This window comes from Staurois parvus, unplaced genomic scaffold, assembly GCF_062004578.1.
Source record: "Staurois parvus isolate SC_StPar_1 unplaced genomic scaffold, SC_StPar_1.0 ptg000177l, whole genome shotgun sequence".
NCBI lineage: Eukaryota > Metazoa > Chordata > Amphibia > Anura > Ranidae > Staurois > Staurois parvus.
In genome coordinates, this window is record NW_028317973.1 from 2,515,588 (window position 1) to 2,539,866 (window position 24,279).

Here is a 24,279-nt window from a genome sequence, read left to right on the forward strand (position 1 = left end):
CATTCATGAAGCGCAGCGCTACTTGCGCATGCGCAGTGGGTACCCGGCTGTGAAGCTGCAAGCTATCACAGCCGGGTTCCCACACTGAAGATGCCGACCTCCTGGAACACAGGACAGCTGGTGAAATGGCCTGCGAGGGACACACCACAGTACCGAGGGACAGGAAAGTGGCTGCAGTTTTTGTAGCCGTAGTTTTTGTAGCTGCTTTTTATTTTTTGACAGGGTGAGTGGAACTCCACTTAAACAAAAAAAAAGTGTTACTAATTCTGTCAGGTCAGAACCAGCATACAGCTCATACAGTCCTCAATGTAATATAACAACCAGGTCACATGCTTGGAAACCATCCAAAGTGCACAATTTTCCCATGACGTCTATATATAACTTGCCCTTACTAAACATGGCTTCTTCCTCCCTCATCCATCAAGCTGCCCTAACCCAGCATGGCTTCTTCTCCACTTCCTGTTCCCCACCACCCTTTTCCGCTTCCTCTAGAAGCTGTTGAGTAATACTCAGCTGACTGGAGGCGTTTCTGGGCGTGGCGGCGCCTGCAAGGGGATCTCCGAATTCAGCTGACTGAGGGCGTGTCTGGGCGTGACCAGAGAGCTGTTATCAGGACGCTGCGAGGTCGGCCGGTTATTCTGGTGATTGGCGTCCAGCAGGATTCACTATGAGGGTTGTAGTGGTGTTGGTGTGTGCGCTCGCAGCTGGTAAGAGTCATTGGTTCACATATTGTAAAGTATCTGGAGGTGTGCGGGCGGTGGGATATAGCTGCGTGCTGTCCCCCGCACTGCTCACCTTGTGTACTCTACCTAGAGTAAGGGGCGCCGCGCGCATGTCTGTTTCCGCCACCTCCGCTCCTGGAGCCTGTGCTGGCTGTGCCCGGGGTGGGGGGCTCTACTCTGGGTGTCTGGGCTCACCTCATTCCTCGGGTCACTTCCGGGTGTCCGGCCATTGCTGTGTTCATTGTTCGGGGAAGAAGTAAACAGGTGTGGGGGAGGGGTGGCTTTCTCCTGTGAAGGTTCATTGTCCTCAGACCCTGCTCTGACCCACATGGGGGAGGGGATTAGTGAATGGGAGTTTCCTATGTGCTGTGTATGGGGTCCTTATCATGGTGCCCTCCATGAGTCATCACATTCTTCAGGAGTCTGCTCATACATAACCTTTGCCATATAAACAATACTTATGTCTGAGGGCCCAACTACATCTCTGGTTCCAGTGCTGAGTGTTGTGTGGCCCCTGGGGTGGTCTGCTTCATAAGATGGGGGTGGGAGTTGTATGGCGCCAGTTTGGACTTTGTTCCGGAACACTGCCTCCGATGATGGCCTCGCCCAGTAGAAGGTTCAGGATCAGACTAATGTAAGGCCTTGTTTACACTTGCAGCTGTTGCTGCTCACCTGAAAAGTGATCAACAGTGACTTGCTTTTTAGAGGCACGTAAAAGGCAGGTGAGCTGCTATGGAAGTCTAACTCTGGTGAGGAGCGTGTGATAACTTGCCTACCGAATATCTAGTCCTGAAAATGGATGGCGCCTGAGCATTGGGACCAAACCTGAGGGGCTAGGCTGCAATGGGAGTGGAAGCCCTGGGCAGAGCCACCACGGGTTCAGATGGTGGTGGTAGTAGTAGCAAACATTCAAATGAAAACTTTAAAGGGCCGAACAGAAGGTTCTCTGAACATGGGTCAGTCGGCCCTTAGGGATGGGTGAGTGCCGTTCGGGAGGCCAAGGCAATATCCCCAATGCACACGTTCTTGAAGAGTGGGTGGGTGCTGTGGTGTCCACTGGCTGGAGACCAGAAGGAATTCAAGGCAAGAATGGTCACCAGCACACCAGGTACTCCATAAATGGTCCAGTACTTTATTGATCTCATCACAGGAGGAGATGGCAATGTTGTGGAGCCACACAAGAGACCTTTATCAGAGATGAGACCCACACCTGATGAAGGGGTCCATTGTGGCTCCAAAATATAGCCATCTTCTCCAGTGATGTGATCAATAAATAAGGCATTGGACCCTTATGGAGTTCCTGGTGTACTGGTGACATATTTCTTGTCTTGATGCCACTCAAAGGATGGGTGATGGCTATGGTGGCAATATGTTGCCTCTGGAATGCTTTCACCCTTGGAAGGATGCATTGCACACCATTGTTGGGCTGTTGCCCCTTGGGCCTGTTCACTTTGGACTGTACTACTGCCAAATAAAGCCTATGGTACATTTATGGCATGTGTACCCTTTTGTATGGCTACCATGTTGATTTAACCTTGATGACCGCCCTCACTCAAGGCTTCTGACACGATGGGTTCACTATGTGACCATTGTGAGGGCCAGTCACTGCAGTCACGTGATACAGAAGCTGCACCAGCTCCCAGCCATTGAAGCCCACTTAGACTAGGTGTACATGTGTGTGTTATGTGTATTTGTGTGAGAAACCATCTACCTTTTTAAAGTGCAGTGTGCAAAAACAAATGCATGTGCTGATGCGTGGAGGTGCTATTAAGAGCAGCCTGTTTGTGTGCAGGTCAGAAATGCACACAATTATGCACATGTTCCCAACCCATGCATATGTCAGCCTAGCCAAGAAGGGTCTTCACCCAAAAAAGGTTTGCAGTGTTGTACTCTGTGGTCTAATGGATCATGTACACTGGGGTAGTTAAAGCTGTGATCAGCACTGGAGCTTGCTGCCAGATGCATCCAGGCTTAAATGTGTGTTAAGGTGTAAACACTTTCTTTAGTTTTTCCTTACGGTCAGCCTGCCCCCTTGTCTCCATTCTTTCCTAAGCGAGAATGATGTGATACCTATATCATATATCCCAAGAGGGGCATCAGCTGCTCTTCATTCATCAACATCTTCATTCATCTTCCAGCACCTAGTCAGGGTTCTAACTACAAGAATGTGGAAGACAGCTGACTCCCAATTACAGCAGGAAGATGTCGGCATGGAAGGTGCTATATGAGCATCGGGAGGAGAGTAAGCGTAGTGTGGCGTTCCTTCATATAAGGGCATTGCATTTTTCCTTCAGGCCTGAGGATGCCCATCATGTCCTTCGAACTCTTCTTTGGTTGTGTCTAAGCAGTGATTCACCATAGGCCAGAATGAGGCTGTCATAGTAGAGATGTCGAATGTTCAGTGTGAAAGTAGCCTACCTGAAAATTAATACTGATCAGCCACAAAAACGCATAGGCATTTTTTACCGTGATTTTTGCTGCGCTTTGAGCGTTGTTAAAGGACACATGACTTAAAAACTGCACCAAAAACACTTCGCAGAGGCGATTTCCATTGATTTCAATGGGAAGGGGCATTTTTGGGGGTGTCTTTAACTCACCAAAGATGCTGCAAGCAGGAGTTTTTACACTGCAAGAGCAATGCCCCAGTGTGAAAACACATAGATGTACATTCACATACATAGGGAAGCATTTTTCTTGAGCTTTTTAGGTGCTTTTTTTTACAGCAAAAAACACTTTCAAAAGGTGTGAAAGACTTAATGGCAGCAGAGACTACTAAACAGGCTGTAAATATTTGAGGAGGCTACCTCTCCCTGTGAGCATGGGGGCAAATAAGCACCTGATTGGGGGAGGCTTCCTGCTTGGGTAAGGGAATTATCCAAGGTCTAGGGTCAGCCGCTGTAACCTCTGCCCCATGAGAGCACTCTTGTTACCTAGACTTGCTATACATTATACAATCGTCTTTCCTTTAGATTCACCACAACCATATGAGGTCAAATCTAAACTATTTGTATGTGGGAAGGTTAAGGAAATTGAATATGAAATGTGTATAATATATGGCCAGTCTTACCGGTCACTTATTGGAGATGAGTGGTTAGTAAAGAGACAAATTTCATGGGTAAGCCTGTTACACCCTGGAAGCGCTATCAACTTTAGAGAGGTGCACAGAAGGGTTCCTAGTCAATGTAGGTAGTGACGGGGACTTTTCAGTGTCCGCTTTCTGATGGGACTGATCTCAGTCAGGACTACATTGAAAAGTCACAGCATTAGAATGAAAACTAACACATCACAAATTTTGTGAACCTCCATAAGAGGAGTGGAGGGGGCAAAAATACTGGGGGAAAAATGTGGTTTGGCAGGGAAAAAAACAATTTTTGGTCAGTTGAATTGTCCGCATGAAGGCTCAGCCTTCTATAGTCAGAAGACTACAACTACAAATACATTCCTCATCTGTCTGCAATGGCCAGATCAGGAAAAACCTGTACTGATTCAATATGAATTGTCAATAAATGACTTGGGTTTTTTTACACTTAGAATATGATGTGCCGTTTTAGATTTCAGCAGTTTGTACATTTTGGCTGCTCAATCTAATATGGGCCTGAGTGTGATCGAGATTTTTTTTTTATTTTAGTTACAAAAAAGGAAAAGTTAAAATGCTGGGTTACAAAAGGTGGTCTCAGGAGGTATGTCACCTCCTGGATTGCTGCCTGTTTTCACTTTCATTGAGCACCGATAGTATAGCTTTGACCACACTTCCAGCACTCTGACAGCAGACTTGCAGCTTTGCTGCACATGTACTGCCATTTGCCCGTCCCGATTGGTCTCTGTAGACAGGGAGGCTCAGGATTGAGACAACATGAGTGCCTCCAAAGGAAGTGGCTTCCTATGGGGGCAGACAATCAGGGGGGAGGGGCCAGGAGTGTCGGTGGGAGACCCCAGAAGAGGATTGGGGGTGCTCTGTGCCAAACCATGGCACAGAGCAGGCAAGTATGACATTTTTTTTTTTTTACTTGAGCTGCTTGCTTAAAGCTGAGCTCCACCCAAAGGGGAAGTTCTGCTTTAAGTACTGGTCCCCTGCTCCCTGTGAGGAATTGGCATCTTTGGCAACTAGGTGATCGGAAGAGGATGTTGTCACCCCTCCCCTCTCCCTGTAGTCTTCTGGGACATGTGATAGGTCCCAGAAGACTACAGGACCATTCACCCAGTCATAAGATGCATCGCTACTCACGCAGTGGGCACCCAGCTGTGAAGTTGCAACCTGTCACAGCTGGGTGCCCACACTTGGGGCTGGTTCACACTTAGAAACTCAGTCCAGATGTGTTCCGGATGTGTTTTTGCAGATGTGTTTTTGGTGCGTTTAACGTGTTCCATTACGTTTTTATGCATTAGTTAACTTCCTCCCCCTCTTTCTTCAGTTCAAATAGGGACGTGTGTTGGTGAGTTTTGGTGCATTCCAGTGTTTTTGATGTTTTACTGCATTCCAGTACAGTTCTGTGCAGGAAAAATGCAGCATTTTCTATTTTTTTTTTTTGCAACTGGAATGCACTCACTGCAAGCAGTGATGTGAACTGACATGACAACCATGTAACCTATTTTCTGTGTGTTTTGGATGCAGAAAAAAGCAACTGAAACGCATGTAGTGTGAACTGGCCCTAAAAGCGATTGGGGAAAAAAAGACCTTTACAAAAACATGACATGTCTATACTTGCACAGTGGCCAGGAACCTCCTTTTCTTGGGCCCCCTGCTGGGGTTCTTGGCTCTTCTGTCCAGTGCCCCATGGGGCACTCATGCGTACTCATTCTAAAGCCATTGACAGACAGCTGTACTCGGCCTGCAACCTCTTCCCCCTGAAACCCACCCCCATCTCACCCTCACTGGCATTGACTGTGCTGGGAGCCAATGGCCCCAGCAAAGACATGGAAGTGAGGGGGAGAGAAGAGCTGCATATGTGCAAAGTGCTGCATCGAATGAGGGTTCAGGTAAGTAAGGGGGGAAGGTGCTGATGCCTATACTCGCTGGATCATGAGACGGGTGAGTTTAAGTCAGCAGCTACAGTTTTTGTAGCTGCTGGCTTTTATTGTTTTTAGCTTTGAAAGGAGCTTTTTTATTTTTTGCATTACGGCGCTGCATTACTTTAACCACTTGCTGACCGCAGATAGCAGAATGACGGCTTCACCACGGCCGGCCAGTTCTGGGAGGGCGTCATGACACTTTCCCAGAACGCACCCAGTGATCTGTGTCCTACGTACACAGCTGATCACGTGATGTGGTAAAAGGCAATCACAGTGGTATCAGATCACTGGTAAATGCAGATGCCGGTTATCGGCTGCGCTTTCCTCACGCTGCCAGTGTGAGGAAAGTACTGCCGATATCCGGCAATTGTACGGGGTTGGATCAGCACTGATCATCGGTGCTGCCTATCAGTGCAGCCTCATCAACGCATATCAGTGAAGGAGAAAAATTACCTGTTTGCAAAAATTCATAAAAGAAACAAAGAAAATTGGCCTGGGCAAGAAGGGGGTATAAGTGCCCGGTAGGTAAGTGGTTAACAATTGTGCGGTCATGCAACACTGCACCCAAATTAAATTTTTGGGTTTTTTTCTCCAAGAATTGGGCTTTCTTTTGGTGGTATTTGATCGCCTGTGCATTATTTTTTGTGCTATAAAAAAACCAACCATTTTGAGAAAAAAAAATAATTTTGACTTTTTACCATTAAACCTGTCCAGTAAAAAAAAATGAACATTTTGTCAAATTTAGGCCAAAATGTATTCTGCTACATGTCTTTGCTAAAAAAAAAAAAATCCCAATATGTGTAAATTGGTTTTAGCGTTTACAAGTGGCGGTATATATATATACCAGGCTTTTTTTCATATTTTTACTAGTAATGGTGGTGATCAGCAACTTAGAGCAGGACTGCAACGGGCACTCTGACACTGACTTGTCTCTGCACTGACATCCCCAGTGACATCAATACAGTGATCAGTGCTAAAAAAAGCACTGACCCTGTACTAATGGCACTGGGCAGGAAGAGGTTAACATGAAGGGTGATCAAAGGGTTAAATGTGTGCTGTTTCACTCTGTCCTGTGTCCGTGTGCTTCACTGTAAGCACACTGTTTTGGATGGCTGTGCTGTGCACAGCTATCCAAAGCAGTGTGCACGAGCCAACAGGGAGAACTGTTTACATACAGTTCTCCTCCCTGTTGGAGATCCTTGGCAATCCCCTGGCGCTGGTGAGTAATCATCGGCTGGGACCTGGTGGTTGACAGCCGTGGCTGCCACTGGTGGCGCAGGTAGGGTGCATGCGCACCCCCTACCCGGAAATGCGAAATCACTTGTATATATGTGATGTTGCACACCTGTGCTGCCCTGTAGCAGTATTTCTGCTATAAGGTGGTCGTGAAGTGGTAATCTAGAACTAAAGGCAAAACCTTGTTCATTCAGGATAGAGTAAGGGAGGATTCTAACCAGTCAGTTATCTTCCCATCTGTGTCCTATTGAGGGATTTTTTTTCTTCACTTCCTGTTCCATAGCTGAAACAGGAAATCCCTGCAGATTAAGAGAATTCCTTAGGGACCCCCAGGTCACCAGAACTAGTATCCCCATTGGAAGTACTTTTCTAGGGACAACCCAAGATGTGTGGTATTTTTACTTTCAATGATCAACAGGACAAATAGGGTGATTCTCCCTAACAGGGACACAGCAATAAATACTGATAGGTGTTCTAAGTCATCTGCACTCTATCCAAAACTAAAACCGGTTTACCTTTTGTTTAAAACTGCTGTCAGGTTTAGTTTTCTGCACTATGCCTTTATCTGTTAGTTTATCCTCTTGCTTTTGTTAGGGGGAGGGGGAAGGACTCTCTTGTTTGATCTTCTGCCATAGAGCTCCATGCTGGCCTGTGCTGTAATACAAGCAAAGGTCTAGTGCTTGTACTTAAATAATCCAAACCCAAATGTACACGTGTACAGACTCAAGTACTCGTTACTGTTTGGCACTTTATTACTTTTGAAGTGAGGTTAGAGAACGTTGACATAGTAGTTACTTGGCAGTGGACCCATTGTTAAAATTCCTAATTCATGTGGTGATGCAGAAAATGCTTGTGACTGAATCAAGTGCACTGGTGGATGACAGGTTTCGACTCTCAGGAGTCCTGCTATAAAGCCTAATATCCAGCGTCCTCCACACAGGACTTCAAGCTATATACAGGAGGAAGAATAAAGGACATCTCTCCTATCAAATCATGATGTGCAAAACTCAATAGGACTAAATTCTTCCATGAATTGAGGGTGCTGATTGTTTGCTGCTGTATTTGGTTCCATGCTCTTTACAGATGTAGTCTGTTTGCACACATTGTTGCACCTTACAGGTTTATTTGAAGATGTGGAAATATGTAGCTTGAAGCTCACAAAGCCTAGACCCCTTCAGGAAATTGAATAGAAAAAAATTGCAGATGCAACTTCAGGATTGATGGTGGGATTCCTGAGAAATGTTCAGGACCCTAAAATTTATGGCGAATTACGTGGCTGTCAAGTAGCTACATCTTTCAGTATTAAGGCTTTAATTGTGGATATCCCTAGCTTAAACATCAATGGCTCATTGGAGTTGGGAAAGATTAGATTTGGTCATGTTCAGCCATTTAAGTTGTCGTTGTATTGGAAGTGAACACAATTGAATAAAATTCATCATCTTTGGGGCTTTCACACAGGTGCCAGTGGGCAGTAAAAACAGGCAGCAGAGTTGTGGCTTTACAGTCCCCAGGCTGCCCATCTGAATCCTAACTGCAGACAGAACTGTACATGTGTCTCGGCATTTTTAACATCAGCTGCAGCATTTCAAAAAAGCGGCAACCTGTCAAACTTCCCTATTGAGTTTTAGTGTGGTCGTGCCGCAACAACATGCAAAGCACGTGATTGCAGTGTGGTAGTGTTGCGTTACAGGTTTAAATCAGGCAATGTAGCTGGCAATATAACCTCACTCAGATGCCCTCTGATAAGTTTTCTGAACATGGATCACTCTTCAGAGGACACCACAAATATGAAAGGGCCCTTATGGAGTCTAGGTATATCTGGCTTGCTGTTAAAACAGTTGAGTTGCAGTTTTACTGAGTGTCAACCTAAAGCCTACAATAAAGCCAGAGGGTTCTATTCACATGCTGCGATCACAATGCTTTGTGTAATGGCCACGATAAATTTAATGCAGCATGTCAAATTGACAGTATTGCGATTTCAGATGCGACTTGCCTGACATTACTTATACAGTTGTTTATGCAAGTCGTGCCTGAAACTGCAGGAACCTTTCAAAATCTGACTGTCGCACCAGTTTTAAATGTTCTGTTGCCAACAATAGGGTGCAGCTTGTGTGATTTGGAACTATCAAATTGCATAAGTTGCACTTGTGTGAATCAGGGCTTAAGCAAAAGCTTGCATGTGTTTAGATAAAATGTAGCAGTCATAACATCTCCTGTTACCTTCCTATACCAATCAATAAACAAATAACCTCCTTCTCCTCCACTCTTACCAAAAAGTCATACTTTCTCCCTAGAAAGTATATAATATAACATATCCTTTTTGTGATAAACCACATAAATCCCCCATAAATCCCATATAAAATTAATGCAATCAAAATACATACAATTAAATAAAAAAATAAAATAAAAAATTGTGTCCAAATCAAATTCAGTCCCAAATATGTCCCAAAATTCAAATAAATCCAATGTGCCCAATACCAAGGTCCCAATTTTTCCACTTCAATCCAGTTGGAAGGAAAATGATCTTAAATATTCCATGAAAACCTTTCCTCAGAGCTTGTGCATCTTCATGTGCTGGCATCCATCCACATGAGGATTCTAATGTGTGAACACTACAGTAGTAAAATGGTCTTTGTAAATTGCTGCCCTGCCTTTGACGGCTGTACTGTAGTGTATAACCTATAACGGTATGTTTTATCTTACAGTAACAGCAACTCCCTTGTTCGGCACGGAGCAGTGTGCCAAAGGCCCAGGCGTGTGGTGCGTGAATATCCGAACTGCTAAACAGTGCAGCGCAGTTACTCATTGCCAGCAAACAGTATGGAACAAACCAGTAATGGTAAGTTATTCAGGTGTCTTTAGACTTTTACATGAAATGAGAGCTGCCATTGCTGTTCATTCTGAAAATGCAAGTTGCCTGGTTATGCTGAACTTAGATTTCAGTACTTTGTTACTGGTCTGGAAAAACAAAGTGCAAATGGGCTTTGGTCTTGTGTTGATGGCATCAGTTTGAGACGCTTCTGAGGTCATTCAGAATTCATTCACAGGTGCCTTTTTCCTGCTTTGAACAGCATTTGCATTTCCATAGAATTGTATTAGATTTAAAAACCACTTTAAGTGAACAAAAGCCCGTTTTGAAGCTTCAACAAAATATTTAGTTATTTGGCTAGTGCTTGCATGTGCATTAACATATGCCTAATGGGGCATGTGCACAGTATATTCAAAGTAAAACCTTTTATTGATCTTTTACAAATGGTCTGTTTTTGGATGTCATAAAGATGGTGTACCAATTTACTCAGCCGCATTTAAAAGTGTTTCAGTATACATGTTGGAATGAGCTGGTTGCTGGCAGATCAAAGCCCTTGCTGGATCTTGCTGTCATTATGGGGAAAGGTTTTCTTGATTTAAACCTAAAACTGTTGTAGCCCTGAAACCCCTTAAACTTTTTGTTTTGCTCACTCAAGTTATTTACTAAACCACAAGGTACTATACCAGTTTGAGTATCTTGTCACAAACCTGGAGGCTTTTTTAATGGCGCCTTAATCTGCCTGTGGCTTACCTTTCTTGATGCTGTAAGGTATTGTATAGCTTGACCTGTCGTGTACACATGATGCAACCCATTGCTGGATCACGGTTTATACTAGGTATGAAAACAATTATGCTTAGTCATATTGTAATTCTAAACTCTTTTCCAGAATTCTGCCCCGTGTGAAATTTGCAAGGAAGTGGTTACCGTAGTAGCAAACTTCTTAAAAGACAACATTACTCAGGTATGTATTCTGTGGAAGTAAATTAAATCAAGATTTTCAGGGGCGCACTGACCATTCAGACACTGCCCAGGGTCAGTAAAGGGCCCCATGAGAAGGTTGGTCCACCCCCTGGATGAGCCCACAGTTTCTATGCAGAAAGTAGGTCTAAGCAAGCTCCAAGGTGGCAGTGTGCATTGGGAATTCCAGCCAGCGGTTCATGCAGCTATAGGAGAGGACTCATACTGGCAGGGGTCAGCGATGGTGGATGGGGCAGTGGCAGGCACTCCGGCCACCTTTCCTAGGGGATTCCGCAAAGGGGTGGGTCCACATTTCTGGCGTCGGTGCTACCTTGGAGAGCTGGAGGTGGCAGGCAAATGGTACATTGGAGAGCGGAGTCGTCTCTGGAGCTGCTGCACACCTACCATGTGTGCAGCAGGTCAGTGTGTAACCGCCAGGTGCAGCTTAATGTGTTTATATACCATTCAGGCTGAGTGTTCTGTCCTGACCCCATGTCTGACGACCCTAATTTCTATATGCACTGATATAGATATATAGAGATAGATGAGAGAGGGGAGAGAGATTTCACTAAGTGTACAGATCTGTTATAGGGAATAGCAGTCAGTGTACACATCAGTGTTGTAGAACACTGATATCTGTACACTTGGTGTTCCCTATATATAACGCTAATAGCTGTACAGAATGCTTTTCCCTGTATGTATTACTGACATCTGTACACTGAGTACCACTCAGTGTTCAGATAGTGCTTTATATAGAGAATAGCACAATGTGCAGACATCACTGTTCTCTATAGGGAATAGCAGTCAGTGTACACACGTGTTCTATATAAAGAATATCAGTTTACAGATGTCAGTGTTGTATAACACTATCTGTATACCGACTGCTATTTCCCGTATGTAACACTGATAGGTGTACCCTGAGTGCTGTTCCCTATATAGAACACTGATGTGTGCATGGAGTGGCACTCAATGTACAGATGTCAGTGATATATATTAGCATGCAGTGTTTACATAGGGAATAACACTTGAGAGCCTTTGAGGGTCTAATAGTACTTTGCACCTGCCCATGATATCTTGCTGAGGCTTGAGTGTGGGCAGGGACACAGGGGGCTTCATCAATTGCCCAGGGGCCCATGAGTTGTCAGTCTGCCCCTTCTGAGTTGATATTTGTGCATTGAAATCTGACAGATGAAGCAATGCTTTATTAGCGGCGATATTACTGCATAATGGCAAAGCTTAGGTTCTTGGAATTAACCTGTCTAGTACCCCAGAAAACCTAAAGGATAAGTTCACCTTTTGGGGAAAAATGCACATCTCTTTTCAGAAAGTGCATCTTTTGTTTTCCTAAAGAGCCTGTAGAGCACTGCATTGTGATCAGCAGATGAGCGGCCTCATTGCTTTCAAATTGACAGCAGGTGGGGGGGGGGATTTTAAAAAATACATTTTTGGTGGTTTCCACCATGAAGAAAATTGAGACGCACCTGGTAGTGAGATTAAACTCAAAGCAGTTTTTTTTTTTTCTTCTAGGGGACAGATAAAATACTTATGTACATGGGTAATGATGATCCCAGATGCCTCTCCAGTTGTATATTGAATCTGTTTTACACCTTGTATTGTGAGCTTAATAGGCATGTATTTAATCCTTTTTTTTACAGACTGAAACCCTGGATCTTTTTAATAAAGCCTGTGAGCTTCTTAAGGATCCTTCAATGATTTCACAGTGCAAGCAACTGGTTGCAGAGTACTACCCATTGATTCTAGGCATAATTGAGCAAGAACTTGTAAGTTTGTGTTTGTTTTTTTTATGGATAAAAAGCTATATTGTGGCTTTTTTCTACTTTATATTGTACGCCATGCTGATAGTATTCTAAAGAGAAGGGCTAAGAACTATTGAAGGATCGTGTTCCCCCCCCCCCTGTCCTAACACACTTCCTGTCTGTCCCAATGACCACATAAGGGGCAGGAGTACGGGAAACTATAGGAGCACATTCCTGGATTAAAATACCAACCCTTCCTGACTAAAAAAAAAAAATCAATTTTGCTTTAACTATACTGGTTTGTGAGTGCTTTCGATCTGCTTTTCTATTTCAAAAATATGGCCTCTGGGTCTCTGAACAAGCTCCTCTAAACACCAGAGCTCCTGGTAGGAAAAATAAGGCTTTATACATGTGGTTTTTTTTTTTTTTTCGTTTTACACCGTTTTAAATTTTTTAGGTCAAGCTTATTGCTGTCACAAGCAATAAGCATGTGACAGGTACTCTTTATATTGAGAGATCTGGGCTCAAGGCCTCCAGAGCCCTCCTCTACCCTTCGAAGTATTTGCGCACACCAAGATTGGTGATCAAATGCTTTTCTTTTTAAAAATAGCGCTGTTTACATCTGGGTAACCTGAAAGTGGTGTAAGGTCATTGCTTCTGGTTTCCTATATCACAGTTGAATGGAGCTGTTCTATTTTGTTTGGCTTTATGATCAGCTGGCAGAAGCGCTAGCTGGTTGGGTGTCTCAGTGGGACGGGACAGCCCATTAAAGCACTGGGGGAGGGGGACATGTCCCCTTGTAATGGCAATCAAGTGACTAAGCTGCTCTAATTGCGATTACAAAAGAGTCAAACGTTGGAAAAATGGTACCTGGATGATGTCTGCAGCTGTGGACATGTTCTAATGACAAATAATTGACATGATGTATTCTTTCGCAATCTAAACAAAAATACAGATTAGTCCTATGGAAAAAGTACCCCCCTACCTGTACCAACACTTCCACAACTCCATTGCATTAGAATCTGGCATTCAGATTAGGTGCCAGTGAAGAGAACCTAATTAGGAAGTATGCAAGTGGAACCTGTTTTAGGGATGGGGGTTTTCTTGGATATTGATCATGGCATGGTGACACCACTTGTATCAATTGAGCTCTCAAAGGCCCTCAATGAAGGCTGTGAATGTCAGTCTGGCAAGGGTTTTAAAGATCACCAAATTTTAAGGCAAGCATTACAATGTCAGGAAAATCTACAAGTGATAGATCTCAATCTGCTAATTTGACCAGGAAAAGCTGGCCCAGTAAATTCATCCAAAGAGCTGTTTAATGCTAAAAAGCCTCCAACACTAAAATTTAATTAAGAGGTTGGCTGGTAACTTGTGCAACAGTTGAGGAAAGTGCTTGAATTTAGTCAGAAATTTGCATCAATTCAACCTGCATGGGAGCTATTTGTCAAACTTTGCTGTCTGAAAAAATTCGAGCAAGACTAGTTTCTTTACACACATGCCTTCTAGAACAATGTGCTGTGGACAGATGGGATCACAGGAATCGTGCACATGTTTAGTGCAAACCACAGTATAAGAGGGACCTCTTATGAACTGTGAAGCATTGTAGTAAAAATGTTTGGTGTTGCTTCAGGGCCAGGGCATCTTGCAGTCAGTCAACTGTAAATTCTGTTTTATAAAAGGTGCCTGAGCATGTGAGGCTTTGTCTGAAAGTTGAACCAAAAATGTTTTTCTTAATCATACATCACAGGGCATGGACGTCTTAATATTCATGATCACTGTATTATGCTGTCATCTTCAGGTGAATGAACACTGGCCATAAAAGGCATGTTTCTCCACCTAGGCATAATTCCTAGCAGAGCTTAAGTGTTTTTTTTTTTTTTAAGCAAGCAATGAGGAAAATGAACAAAAGGGAGGGATCCCTGTGTGAAGTTTTCTATGGGTAAACCACCAATCCTACATAATTGTACATCACTAGACACGGCATCCTATATGCAAGCCCATTAGGGTGTCCCAAACCCCTGAACATGATGGGTGAGAAACAAGCTCAAAACAGAAACCGAACATGGCAACAGTACTACAGAGCCACCTGTAAGACCTTCTACCCAAAACTCCTGTTTGCAGAGGTGTCAACATGTACCTGGTAAACACGTGAATAGGAGACCAGGTAGCAACCATGCAAACTTCCAACAATGGAATGTTGACGCTGAATTGCCCAGGAATTACTGACATGTGGAATGGACCTTGCCCTTAAGGCCAGAGGAGGCAATACCAGCCTCTGAGGCCAGATCTGTACTTTTTTTTTTTTCCACTGTACATTTCAGCTAAACTTTTTCTGAATAAATTAAAAGGGCACATTTTGTTTCAATATCTGTAAGCACGGTTTGAAGTTCTAATGTTCAGATGAGTTTAACAATCTTTTTATGGGGTGTAATTAACATTTTTTACAGTGACTGTCTGTTTTGTGTTGCAGTTTATGGCTTAATCTAGACCATTTTACATAAAGTAATTTCTTTTCCTACAGAGCAACCCGAGTGTGGCTTGTTGTGCTATTGGTCTATGCAAATCTTTACAGCAATACTTGGCAAACCTGAAATCTGTTCAGCTTACAACGAATGAGATTCCAGATGTGGACTTGTCCAAGATGGTGTCTCCTTTCTTGGCCAATGTCCCCATTCTTCTTAAACCCCAAGAGAAGACTGATCTAACACCTAAGGTAAAATATAAATACTAGATCTGTCCTTCTGCAAGAGTTTAACTTTAAAGCAGAACTCTTCTTCTGTCATTTAACATGCAAACAATGTGTTCTTGATTGCGAAGCAACATTTGTGTCTATTTGAATTGCAGAAAACATGGTGAAGCAATGATTTCTAGTGTAGGTGTAGAGATTGTGAACAAAAAGATATCATGGGGAATCAGATTTGGGATTATAGGGGGGAGAGTATACAGATATGCTGCTGAATTTTTGAAGGTGCGTGCTTTAGGGCGCTTCACAGTGCAATGTGTATTTTCCGTACCGAGCAGTGCACCTGTGGGTTTTGTGCATTTTACCTGCACTGTGGCATAGATTTCTATTGAATGGGATGGTTTGGTGAGGTTTCTGAAAGTACACCTAAAGTCCTGCATGCAGGAATATAATGTATGTTGTATTGTAACATGACTACTTTTTTTTTCATTAGAACAATGATATCTGCAAGGACTGTCTTCAGCTTGTTGGTGACATGCAAGACCAACTCAAAAGCAACTCTTCTTTCTCCAAAATGTTGATTGAGAATTTCCTGAAAGAATGTGAACAGCTTGGTGGTGGACTTTCTGAAATGGTAAAAACCGTTTTGTATCTGAAGTACTGTTAAAATTCCATCATGTTACAAGCTAAAGTAGTTCAAGGATTGTTAAATGTAAAGGATAATGTACAGTTTCCTCTGCTGTGGCATTTGTTAGAAAATGTAAAAAAGCAGCGCCCTCATTCTGTGCTGTTATTCCTTAGTACTAAAACTTTTCAATTTGCAGTAGTCTGGCCATGGCAGTCTATAAAGTAGACTAATGCAATTTAATTGAAGTATGTGGTGTATGAGGCAACTGTCCATTAGTGCTGAGTAAAGATTATCCATTTACCTATGTGCTATTTCAACTTGTAATTTCACAAAGTTCTGAATGTGTGATTACCATTCACTTGCCCCATTTTCTCCTGTGAACTTTGATATACCAGGATGCCACTTGCTGTGTATAGCAACCAAAAATTTACATCTGATCTCCAGATGCACACGATTGGTTGCACAAATGTTTTGTTTTTTAATTAAAAATTTATATTGCTAGATAGGCAGCAACATTTGTGTGAGATTAGCTGAAGTATGTGGGCAGTATTCCTGATTACTAAACGGAGATAAAAATTACACTTGTAATCTGGCCCTGTTCACACAGAAGGTGATGTGGGAAAGGTGCTTTACCCACACCACAGGTGATCGCACTGCCTTTGTGATCTGCATGCAGATGTTAATGTATTAATGGGACCCCAAACACAGATCAATGTTTGCAGACACCAGATCGCATGGTACTGCAGTACCAAGTGTGGTTTGGTGCAGTGCATTTTTTTTCCCTGCTGTCTGGTGCAGTTTTTATACAAATGAATGAGCTGTCAAAACGTACCACACTGGGATGCCCACTGTGTTCTTGGTGTGAACCGGCCCTCGGTCAACAGCAGGGGCGGACTGACCATTTGGAATCTCGGGCACTGCCTGAGGGCCCGGGGTCAGTAGGGGGACCCATGAGATGCCCCTGGTACTTTTTTTTTTTTTTTTTTCTCATAGGCTTTTGAGTTTGGGCAAGGACACAGGGGCCCCATGATCCCCCTATTGCCCGGGGGCCCCATGAGTTGTCAGTCCGCCCCTGGTCAACAGTTTACACTTCCAAAATGCACTGTCAGGTTATACATACTATTTTCTTTTCTAATGCAGTATGTATAATCCACACTAATCTGTTCATTGTTTATTTATAGTGCAAGACCTACGTTAATCAATATGCTGAACTGGTTTTGCAAATGGCGATACAATTGGTAAGCTAAAATGTGTTAATATGCATAGTAAAATTTGTGACACTTTTTTGTACAGCTAATGCTTTTCTTGATTTTTATTTTTTGTTTGGCCATATCAGTGCTAATTAAAGCTGAACTCTGGGGAAAAACTAAACCTTTCCTTGCAGTGGAACTGGCCCTGCACTGCAAGTGTTAACTGCTCACTTGGTCTAGGACTGTAAAAGCATCTTTACTTACCTGATCCTCTACTCCAGCAGTGGGACAGTCATCAGTGTACTTGCCCCATTTGCAAGACTATGGTCCCCTCCTCCACCTTGATGTCAAAGGACCTTAGTCTTTGGGTACAGCAGTTATTTACCCATATCCTCTGCTGCTAGACCAGTCCCTGCACCCAGTCTCCTAGGCATAAACGAACATTTAACCTCTGGCAGTGTGGTCCCCGCTACAAGCAAAGGAAACTAAGTAAGGTTTTAACATTGTGCTGTTTATCTCATTCTTGCCTCCCTGCCTGTCTCCTGCACCACTTCAGGGACAAGCAGGGTGGGGAGAGACCTTACAGTGTGAGCACCGATTGGGTGCTCATCCAGAAAGGAGTGTGGGGCTCTCCAATGAGAGATCAACTTTATTCCTTCAGTTTACCCTCACACATGGAAGCCCTTGTGTGCACAGTACAAGTGTACGCTTAGCAGCCAAATCAAGCTCCATTGTCTGCTCCATGAGGCTCCATTCACACCTGGACGTTTTGGGGCAGAATCTCAAACACTATCGCAATGCGCAGGTTCTGGTGCCATTATTTTCAATGGCACTTAAAATGTGCAGTTTTCCTAGGTTTGCGTGGCAAATAGCATCACATGAAGCTTGTTGCCCAAAAGAAGCTCCTGCTCATTTTTGGGCAACAAGCTTTACGAGATGCAGTTTGTTGCAAATGCCGTGCTATAAATCGCACAGCAATTGTGGTGAAACCGCACTGCGTTTTTAGATGTCTTTGAAAATGATGGCACCTGAACCTGCATTTTGCGATTGCAGTGCATTTTTGAGATCGCAGGCAGAATCGTGATTTTTGCCACAATCCCAAAATGCCCAGGTTTGAATGGAGCCAGTCCGATTGTCGAAGGTGGTTCAGATGCAATTCTGATATGATTTAGGGATCAGATTGTGAACCTTTTTGTTCAATGCAAATTTACTACTGCTTTGATTTTTCAGTCTGCCTTCATATGCTAGATATGTAGTCTATCCCCTTCTCTCAACAAATCTGCCTTCCACTTCTATGCAAAACTGCCTTCCAACCACTCTAATGTAAAACTGGTTATGAATCTCATCAATTGTGAACAGATATCTTCTGTGAGTTTGGAACACATCACTTCAAACTTGCACAGGGCCAATTTTTTTTAACCTGATCAAAATCACACCACTGAGAATCCTTCATAGAAAACTGTTTTTAGATGCCTTGAGAATCTCCGTACACTCTGATCCACATCAGATTTGCATCAGTGTAAACCGAAAGCCCCCATTAACACTTAAATTCTATGCATCTCAGGTGTGATCCAAAAGCCATAGATTCGCATGCCATCTGAAAAAGCATTGTTTTCAATGAAGGCCGTTCAAATCTTTGCGGTGCAATTCTGGTCCAGTTAAAAGGTCCTGTGCAAGTTTAGTGCAGTGCAAATTTTCATCTCCATAGACTTTAATGGGACTGGATTGGAATCACAATCCTGTGTTCACATGAGCTGTTTCCAAAATGTTTTGGTTTCCCTCCTTGCAAGTGGGAGGAGTTTTTTGCATTGGAAGTTAGTGGGAGGAGTTTTTTGCATTGGAAGTTAGTGGGAGGAGTTTTTTGCATTGGAAGTTAGTGGGAGGAGTTTTTTGCATTGGAAGTTAGTGGGAGGAGTTTTTTGCATTGGAAGTTAGTGGGAGGAGTTTTTTGCATTGGAAGTTAGTGGGAGGAGTTTTTTGCATTGGAAGTTAGTGGGAGGAGTTTTTTGCATTGGAAGTTAGTGGGAGGAGTTTTTTGCATTGGAAGTTAGTGTGAGGAGTTTTTTGCATTGGAAGTTAGTGTGAGGAGTTTTTTGCATTGGAAGTTAGTGGGAGGAGTTTTTTTGCATTGGAAGTTAGTGGGAGGAGTTTTTTTGCATTGGAAGTTAGTGGGAGGAGTTTTTTTGCATTGGAAGTTAGTGGGAGGAGTTTTTTTGCATTGGAAGCTAGTGGGAGGAGTTTTTTTGCATTGGAAGCTAGTGGGAGGAGTTTTTTTGCATTTGCAGAAACACACCTGCCCTGTACCCAGAACTGCATGTCCCGGGCATCAGGCAATACGATTTGCGTATACCTGCTTCTATCTATCACTGAGTCCCCTAAAATTATTGGAAAATATCTTGGTTCCCCAATTGTTTTTGCTATATTGGTAATGACATGCAGGATCACAAGCAAGCTGGAGTCTAAAGGTGGCTACATATAAAACTTTCCTGTTCAATTTACTTAAAATTGACCAACTTGGTAGCCTGCCTGATTGCATACAATTTGGAAGTGTTCAAGTTTGATCTATTGTATGGTTTTGGTAAATCAAAAGGAAATTGTACATAAGAAGTATGTGTAGCCAGCTTTAGGCCACAGAGCAGAAAAAATGCCTTCCTGCACATTCCTTGTTGCAAGTATCACAAGCCACTTTGGCAATTTAGGATTTTCAAGTTGTCCTTGACAGTGTCATACAATGTGATACTGTTTTTCTACCCAATTGTACTAGTCTAGAGATTAGGACATTTGGCAGGTGCGAATTATCTGCCCCTTGTGTTCTCATAGAATGGAGCTGCTGAGCCTTGATACTATTCAGCAAGGAAAATGTAATTTCATAACCTGATTTTAAAGTATAACTAAAGGCAAAACTTGTTTTTGGTTTTGAATAGAGTGGTGATGGACCTGTCAGTGTTTATTGCAGCCTGCACCCCATTTAGGGAGGCTCGCCCTCTCAATTTGTCCTGTTTACCATCATTGAAAGTGAAAATAAAATCCCAAATTTTGGATTGTTCCCAGAAAAGTGGGGAAATCTTCCAATGGGGATACTAGATCTGGTGACCTGTGAGTCCCCAAGGAATTTTCTTTGTTTGCAGGGATTCTCACTTCCTTTTTGGCTATGGGACAAGAAGTGAAGGGAAATCTCCACAATGGCACAGAGGGTGAAAAATTAGTAAACCCTCCCTTGCTCTATCCAAAATGAGTTTTGCCTATAGTCAATGCTAGAGCTATAGTGTATCTAGTAAGAAAAGTATAGACCATGTTAACTTCATATTTGATAAACTATTACAAATGACAGACTGACACCAAACATTATAAAATGGGCTCTACACTAAAACTGGGCACTATGCATTCACCTTCTGGACCATTCGTTTAGTATTTTTTTTTTTAGTTTAGCAAACATTACTCGGCACTATGCCTTGCAAAATGGGCTATATAGTAAAGCATGGCAGTAAAAGAATTTTAGTTGGCTTAGTCATCCCTTATCTTTCTGCTTCTAGCTTTCTCCTTATAATATGGGATATTTTATTTATTACAGGTACTAATATAGTGCCATCAATTTATGCAGCACTTTATATGTGTGTATGTATTAGATTCACATCAGTCCCTAACCCTCAAGGGGCGTACAATCTAAGGTCCTTAACTCACATTCATACATACACACACTAGGGTCAATTTAAACAGGAGCCAATTCACCTACCAGCATGTCTTTGGAGCGTGGGAGGAAACGGGAGTACCCAGAGGTAACCCACGCAAGCACAGGGAGAACATGCAAACTAGTACTACCAGGCAGAAGTGCTAACCATTTAGCCACTGTGCTGCCTGTATGTATGTACATGGGGTTTACAGGTTTAACACCACAGTCCCGCAGCCCCACCACAGTCCCGCAGCCCCACCACAGTCCCGCAGCCCCACCACAGTCCCGCAGCCCCACCACAGTCCCGCATCCTTTGGCAAACTAGTGAACGCAAATGATAAACTGTTCACTTTTTCATATAACAGATTTTGTAGAATGATGAATGGTAATTTCTTGCCTTCTGAAATCCACCTTTTTCTCTTTGGTGCTATTCCCTTTTCTCTGTTCAGCATCAGGTATGTGGTGTGACTTTTTCTTTTATTGCTGTGCAAAAAAGTAATTTTGCTTAAACTAACATCTGACTTAGATCTGTGCAGCAAAGAACTAGCATTTTCAGCCTCATGACGTCTGCGCTGCAAATCTCAAGGCTACAATTATCAAGCAAGGCTCCTTGCATATACTAAGTAATCTATAGTGCCTATACCAGATGGATGGCAATTACTCAAGACTCTTGCACTAAATTTCTTTACACCTTTAAAGGAGGTGGTCACCTTTTTTGTTCATTTTTTTCTAAATTCCAGCTCCCCTATGAACTTGTAGCATTAATGTACTTTTGCAGAAATTCAAAGGTTTCCTTTTTTTTTCTACCCACCTTTCAGTGTCCTGATGGCTGTACAAAAAGGCTTTTCCATTACTTCTGCCTTATTTCCAGAGATTGTATAATCAGATTGCATTGTGTATGGTCACCTTTATACAGCTAAAATGATCTAGTTGCACTTTTGGTGCCGTTAATGGCACACAAAAACACATTTTCCATGTGAGAAAACGAGTGGCAAATGCATGGTAAATGCGCAACCCACATCACTCCATGTTCCATGAGCCACATGCAGCAGAGCCCATTGAAATCAACAGGCTGCTCTGTCATGGGTAAAATGGGCCAAACTCTCCCAGTACGCTAGATGGGCCTGAAAGTTAAATCTGTATTTACACAAGAATGAGGCTCCCATTTATATGCGTTTCTGAATGCATTGCAAACTGCACTGAAAATGCACCCTTTGGCTTGCATTTCAGAAATGTGCTACACCAAAAAACTGCCACATGTCGCAGAGCCCATTGAAATCAACAGGCTGCTCTGTCATGGGTAAAACAAGCCAAACACTCCCAGCACCACATTCCATTTTTTGGAAGTTTTGGAGCTTTTTGGGCTTTGCGCATATGGCAGCCTATTCCAGTGGATGAGCTGCCCTGTGTGACAAGTAAAAGTTCCAAAATTCCCCCAAAAAAACTCGTGGAAATGTGAGTTAACACTCCACAGGTTTGGGAATGGGGCTTGACAGCTGAGTGTCTGTCCACTCCCTCCTATGTACTTGTATAAAGATTGCCATATACTATGCAATCTGATTGTAAAATCTCTGTGCAAATTAATTTTAGATTTTCCTAGATTAGTTGATGGCAGATCTAAAGGAGATGATTGTATAGTATGTGAACTTTACAGAACACAGTTCTGTTTTCAATACTACAGCTCTATCCACAGACTAATCTGTTCACTCGGCACACTATGCCAAATGATCTATAAGATGAAATTTGAGGTAGAAAAATGTCTATTTAGTGAGAACAGTGATCACTAATTGCTTTTCATTTAATATTCCTGCATCTGGAAGTGGGTGGTAGGTAGGAGGGTAGATGATGCAGGGTGTGCTAATGAGGTCAACTCCTTCCTGTGTCATGAATTAGTCTCTGCAGGAAATAAGGCAGAAGTAATGGATAAACTTTTTGGACAGCCATCTGGATGCTGACATAAAGGTGAGTAGGAAAAATGGAAAGCTTCTGAATTTCTGCAAAAGTACATTAATGCGATACTGGTACATAGGGAAGCTGAAATTTAGGAAAAATCAAAGGAGCTTATCCTTTAAATTTGGCAAAGCCGTTACCCTTAGCTTTCAAATGTTGGCATCAAGCCAGATTCATTCTCCCTGTGCACTTTGGAGCCAATACTGACTAAACACAAGCTGAGATTAAGACAAATTCTTACATTAGTGCTAATCTGTATCTGCCAATTTGTTATAATTTTGCCATTGATATAACTTGTTTTGCATGGTGTTTAACCCTTAGTGTTGTAAACAATCGTGTGTAATCAAATGGTGTGAAAATGTTTGCAGAAACCAACACTGCCATCTTAGCCTCTGAGCGTCAGAAGCAATTGAGACAGTTCTGTTCAACAAGACATCTCATGTATGAGAACGGTTTTAGGAAACAAATCAAAACTATTGATTTTGATTAAATTGACTGCAGAAGTACTCTAGTTTCTCAATAACCTTACCTGTACGTAACTGACAGATTGTTCTGTTGTGCTCGTATGCCAGGATTTCATATGCATAATATCTAGTGGTGTGTGATTGTCAGTGCAAGCAATGGCAAAAAAAATCCAATTAAGTGTAAGGCTTGGCCGTACATTATACTTTCTTCAATTTACTTTTAGATTTACCTTCTATGTAGTGCAAGGGCCTGCCTGAATGCATACAAATTGAAAGTGTTTAGGTTAGGTTTTAGTTAGATTCAGTTATATGGTTTTAGTAAATATAAAAGAAAATTGTATTATGACCAGCCTAAGGACACATTTGGGAGCTGCTAATGCTGACTTGGCTTTTAAAGGCCTAACCTACCAGATCTGGCATTTTTATCCTGATGTACTTGGGGCAAGTAAAGTCTGTAGTCTACCTCCACATTCTTTCATGACCTTGAAGGATAATGGACTACCCGATGGTGGGTGCTTCTGGTTGTCTTTTCAGTTAAATGGGTAAACCGGTGCAGAGGATTCTTTAACCACAGCTGCTTCTATAATCTTAGCTGAGTAGGTTTACCCCAACACCAGTGATTGTCATTAAAGGGATACCAAGCTCTGCCATCGATGAGGCGCAGAGCAGCAGTTCCTATGCATGGTAAAGGATGATGCAAAACATAACATACACTTTTTTGGTTTAGTTATTAAAGTACAGCCAAAGGTTTTATATGTATTTTACATGGAATATATGTGCTTCTTTTAGACAGCAAATGAAATCTGTTGTTATGCCAGTCTGTGCTCCAAGGCTTCCCTTAGTCAGGACCTGATCCCTGCCAAAGTAATTGTTCCTGCAATGAAACTGCAGCCAGCAATAAAAGTAAGTGACCACTTTTGAGTGTGCAATATCAGTCTAAATCTATACAGTCATAGATGACCAGCCAAAATATTTGTTTTGGCTCGATTAAAGGAAGGTATGCCTGCCAGTTTTTCTGCTTTTTGGATAGATCACTTCACTTCCTGTTGATGCTAAAGTGAAAGCAATTCCAACCCTGGACAATTTTGTATTTTTCCTCAGGTCCTATTTACATATGATGATGTGGGATCGTGGGCACAGTTGCTATGATTCCATATCTCACTGAAATAGTAGCAGGAACTTCTTTTGGCCGACAAGTTT

At 42.6% G+C, this 24,279-nt stretch overlaps 1 protein-coding gene across 1 annotated transcript in view; it reads left to right on the top strand.

Moving 5' to 3' along the window:
- Window positions 1-549: 549 nt before the first annotated feature.
- PSAP (prosaposin) overlaps window positions 550-24,279 on the top strand; it is a 32,787-nt gene continuing 9,057 nt past the window's right edge. The window contains exons 1-8 of the mRNA XM_089677094.1: window positions 550-707; window positions 9,674-9,807; window positions 10,664-10,738; window positions 12,390-12,515; window positions 15,016-15,207; window positions 15,671-15,811; window positions 16,987-17,043; window positions 23,869-23,982. Coding sequence (XP_089533220.1) covers window positions 668-707; window positions 9,674-9,807; window positions 10,664-10,738; window positions 12,390-12,515; window positions 15,016-15,207; window positions 15,671-15,811; window positions 16,987-17,043; window positions 23,869-23,982 — 879 coding nt within the window. The 5' untranslated portion in view covers window positions 550-667. The remainder of the gene's footprint in view (window positions 708-9,673; window positions 9,808-10,663; window positions 10,739-12,389; window positions 12,516-15,015; window positions 15,208-15,670; window positions 15,812-16,986; window positions 17,044-23,868; window positions 23,983-24,279) is intronic.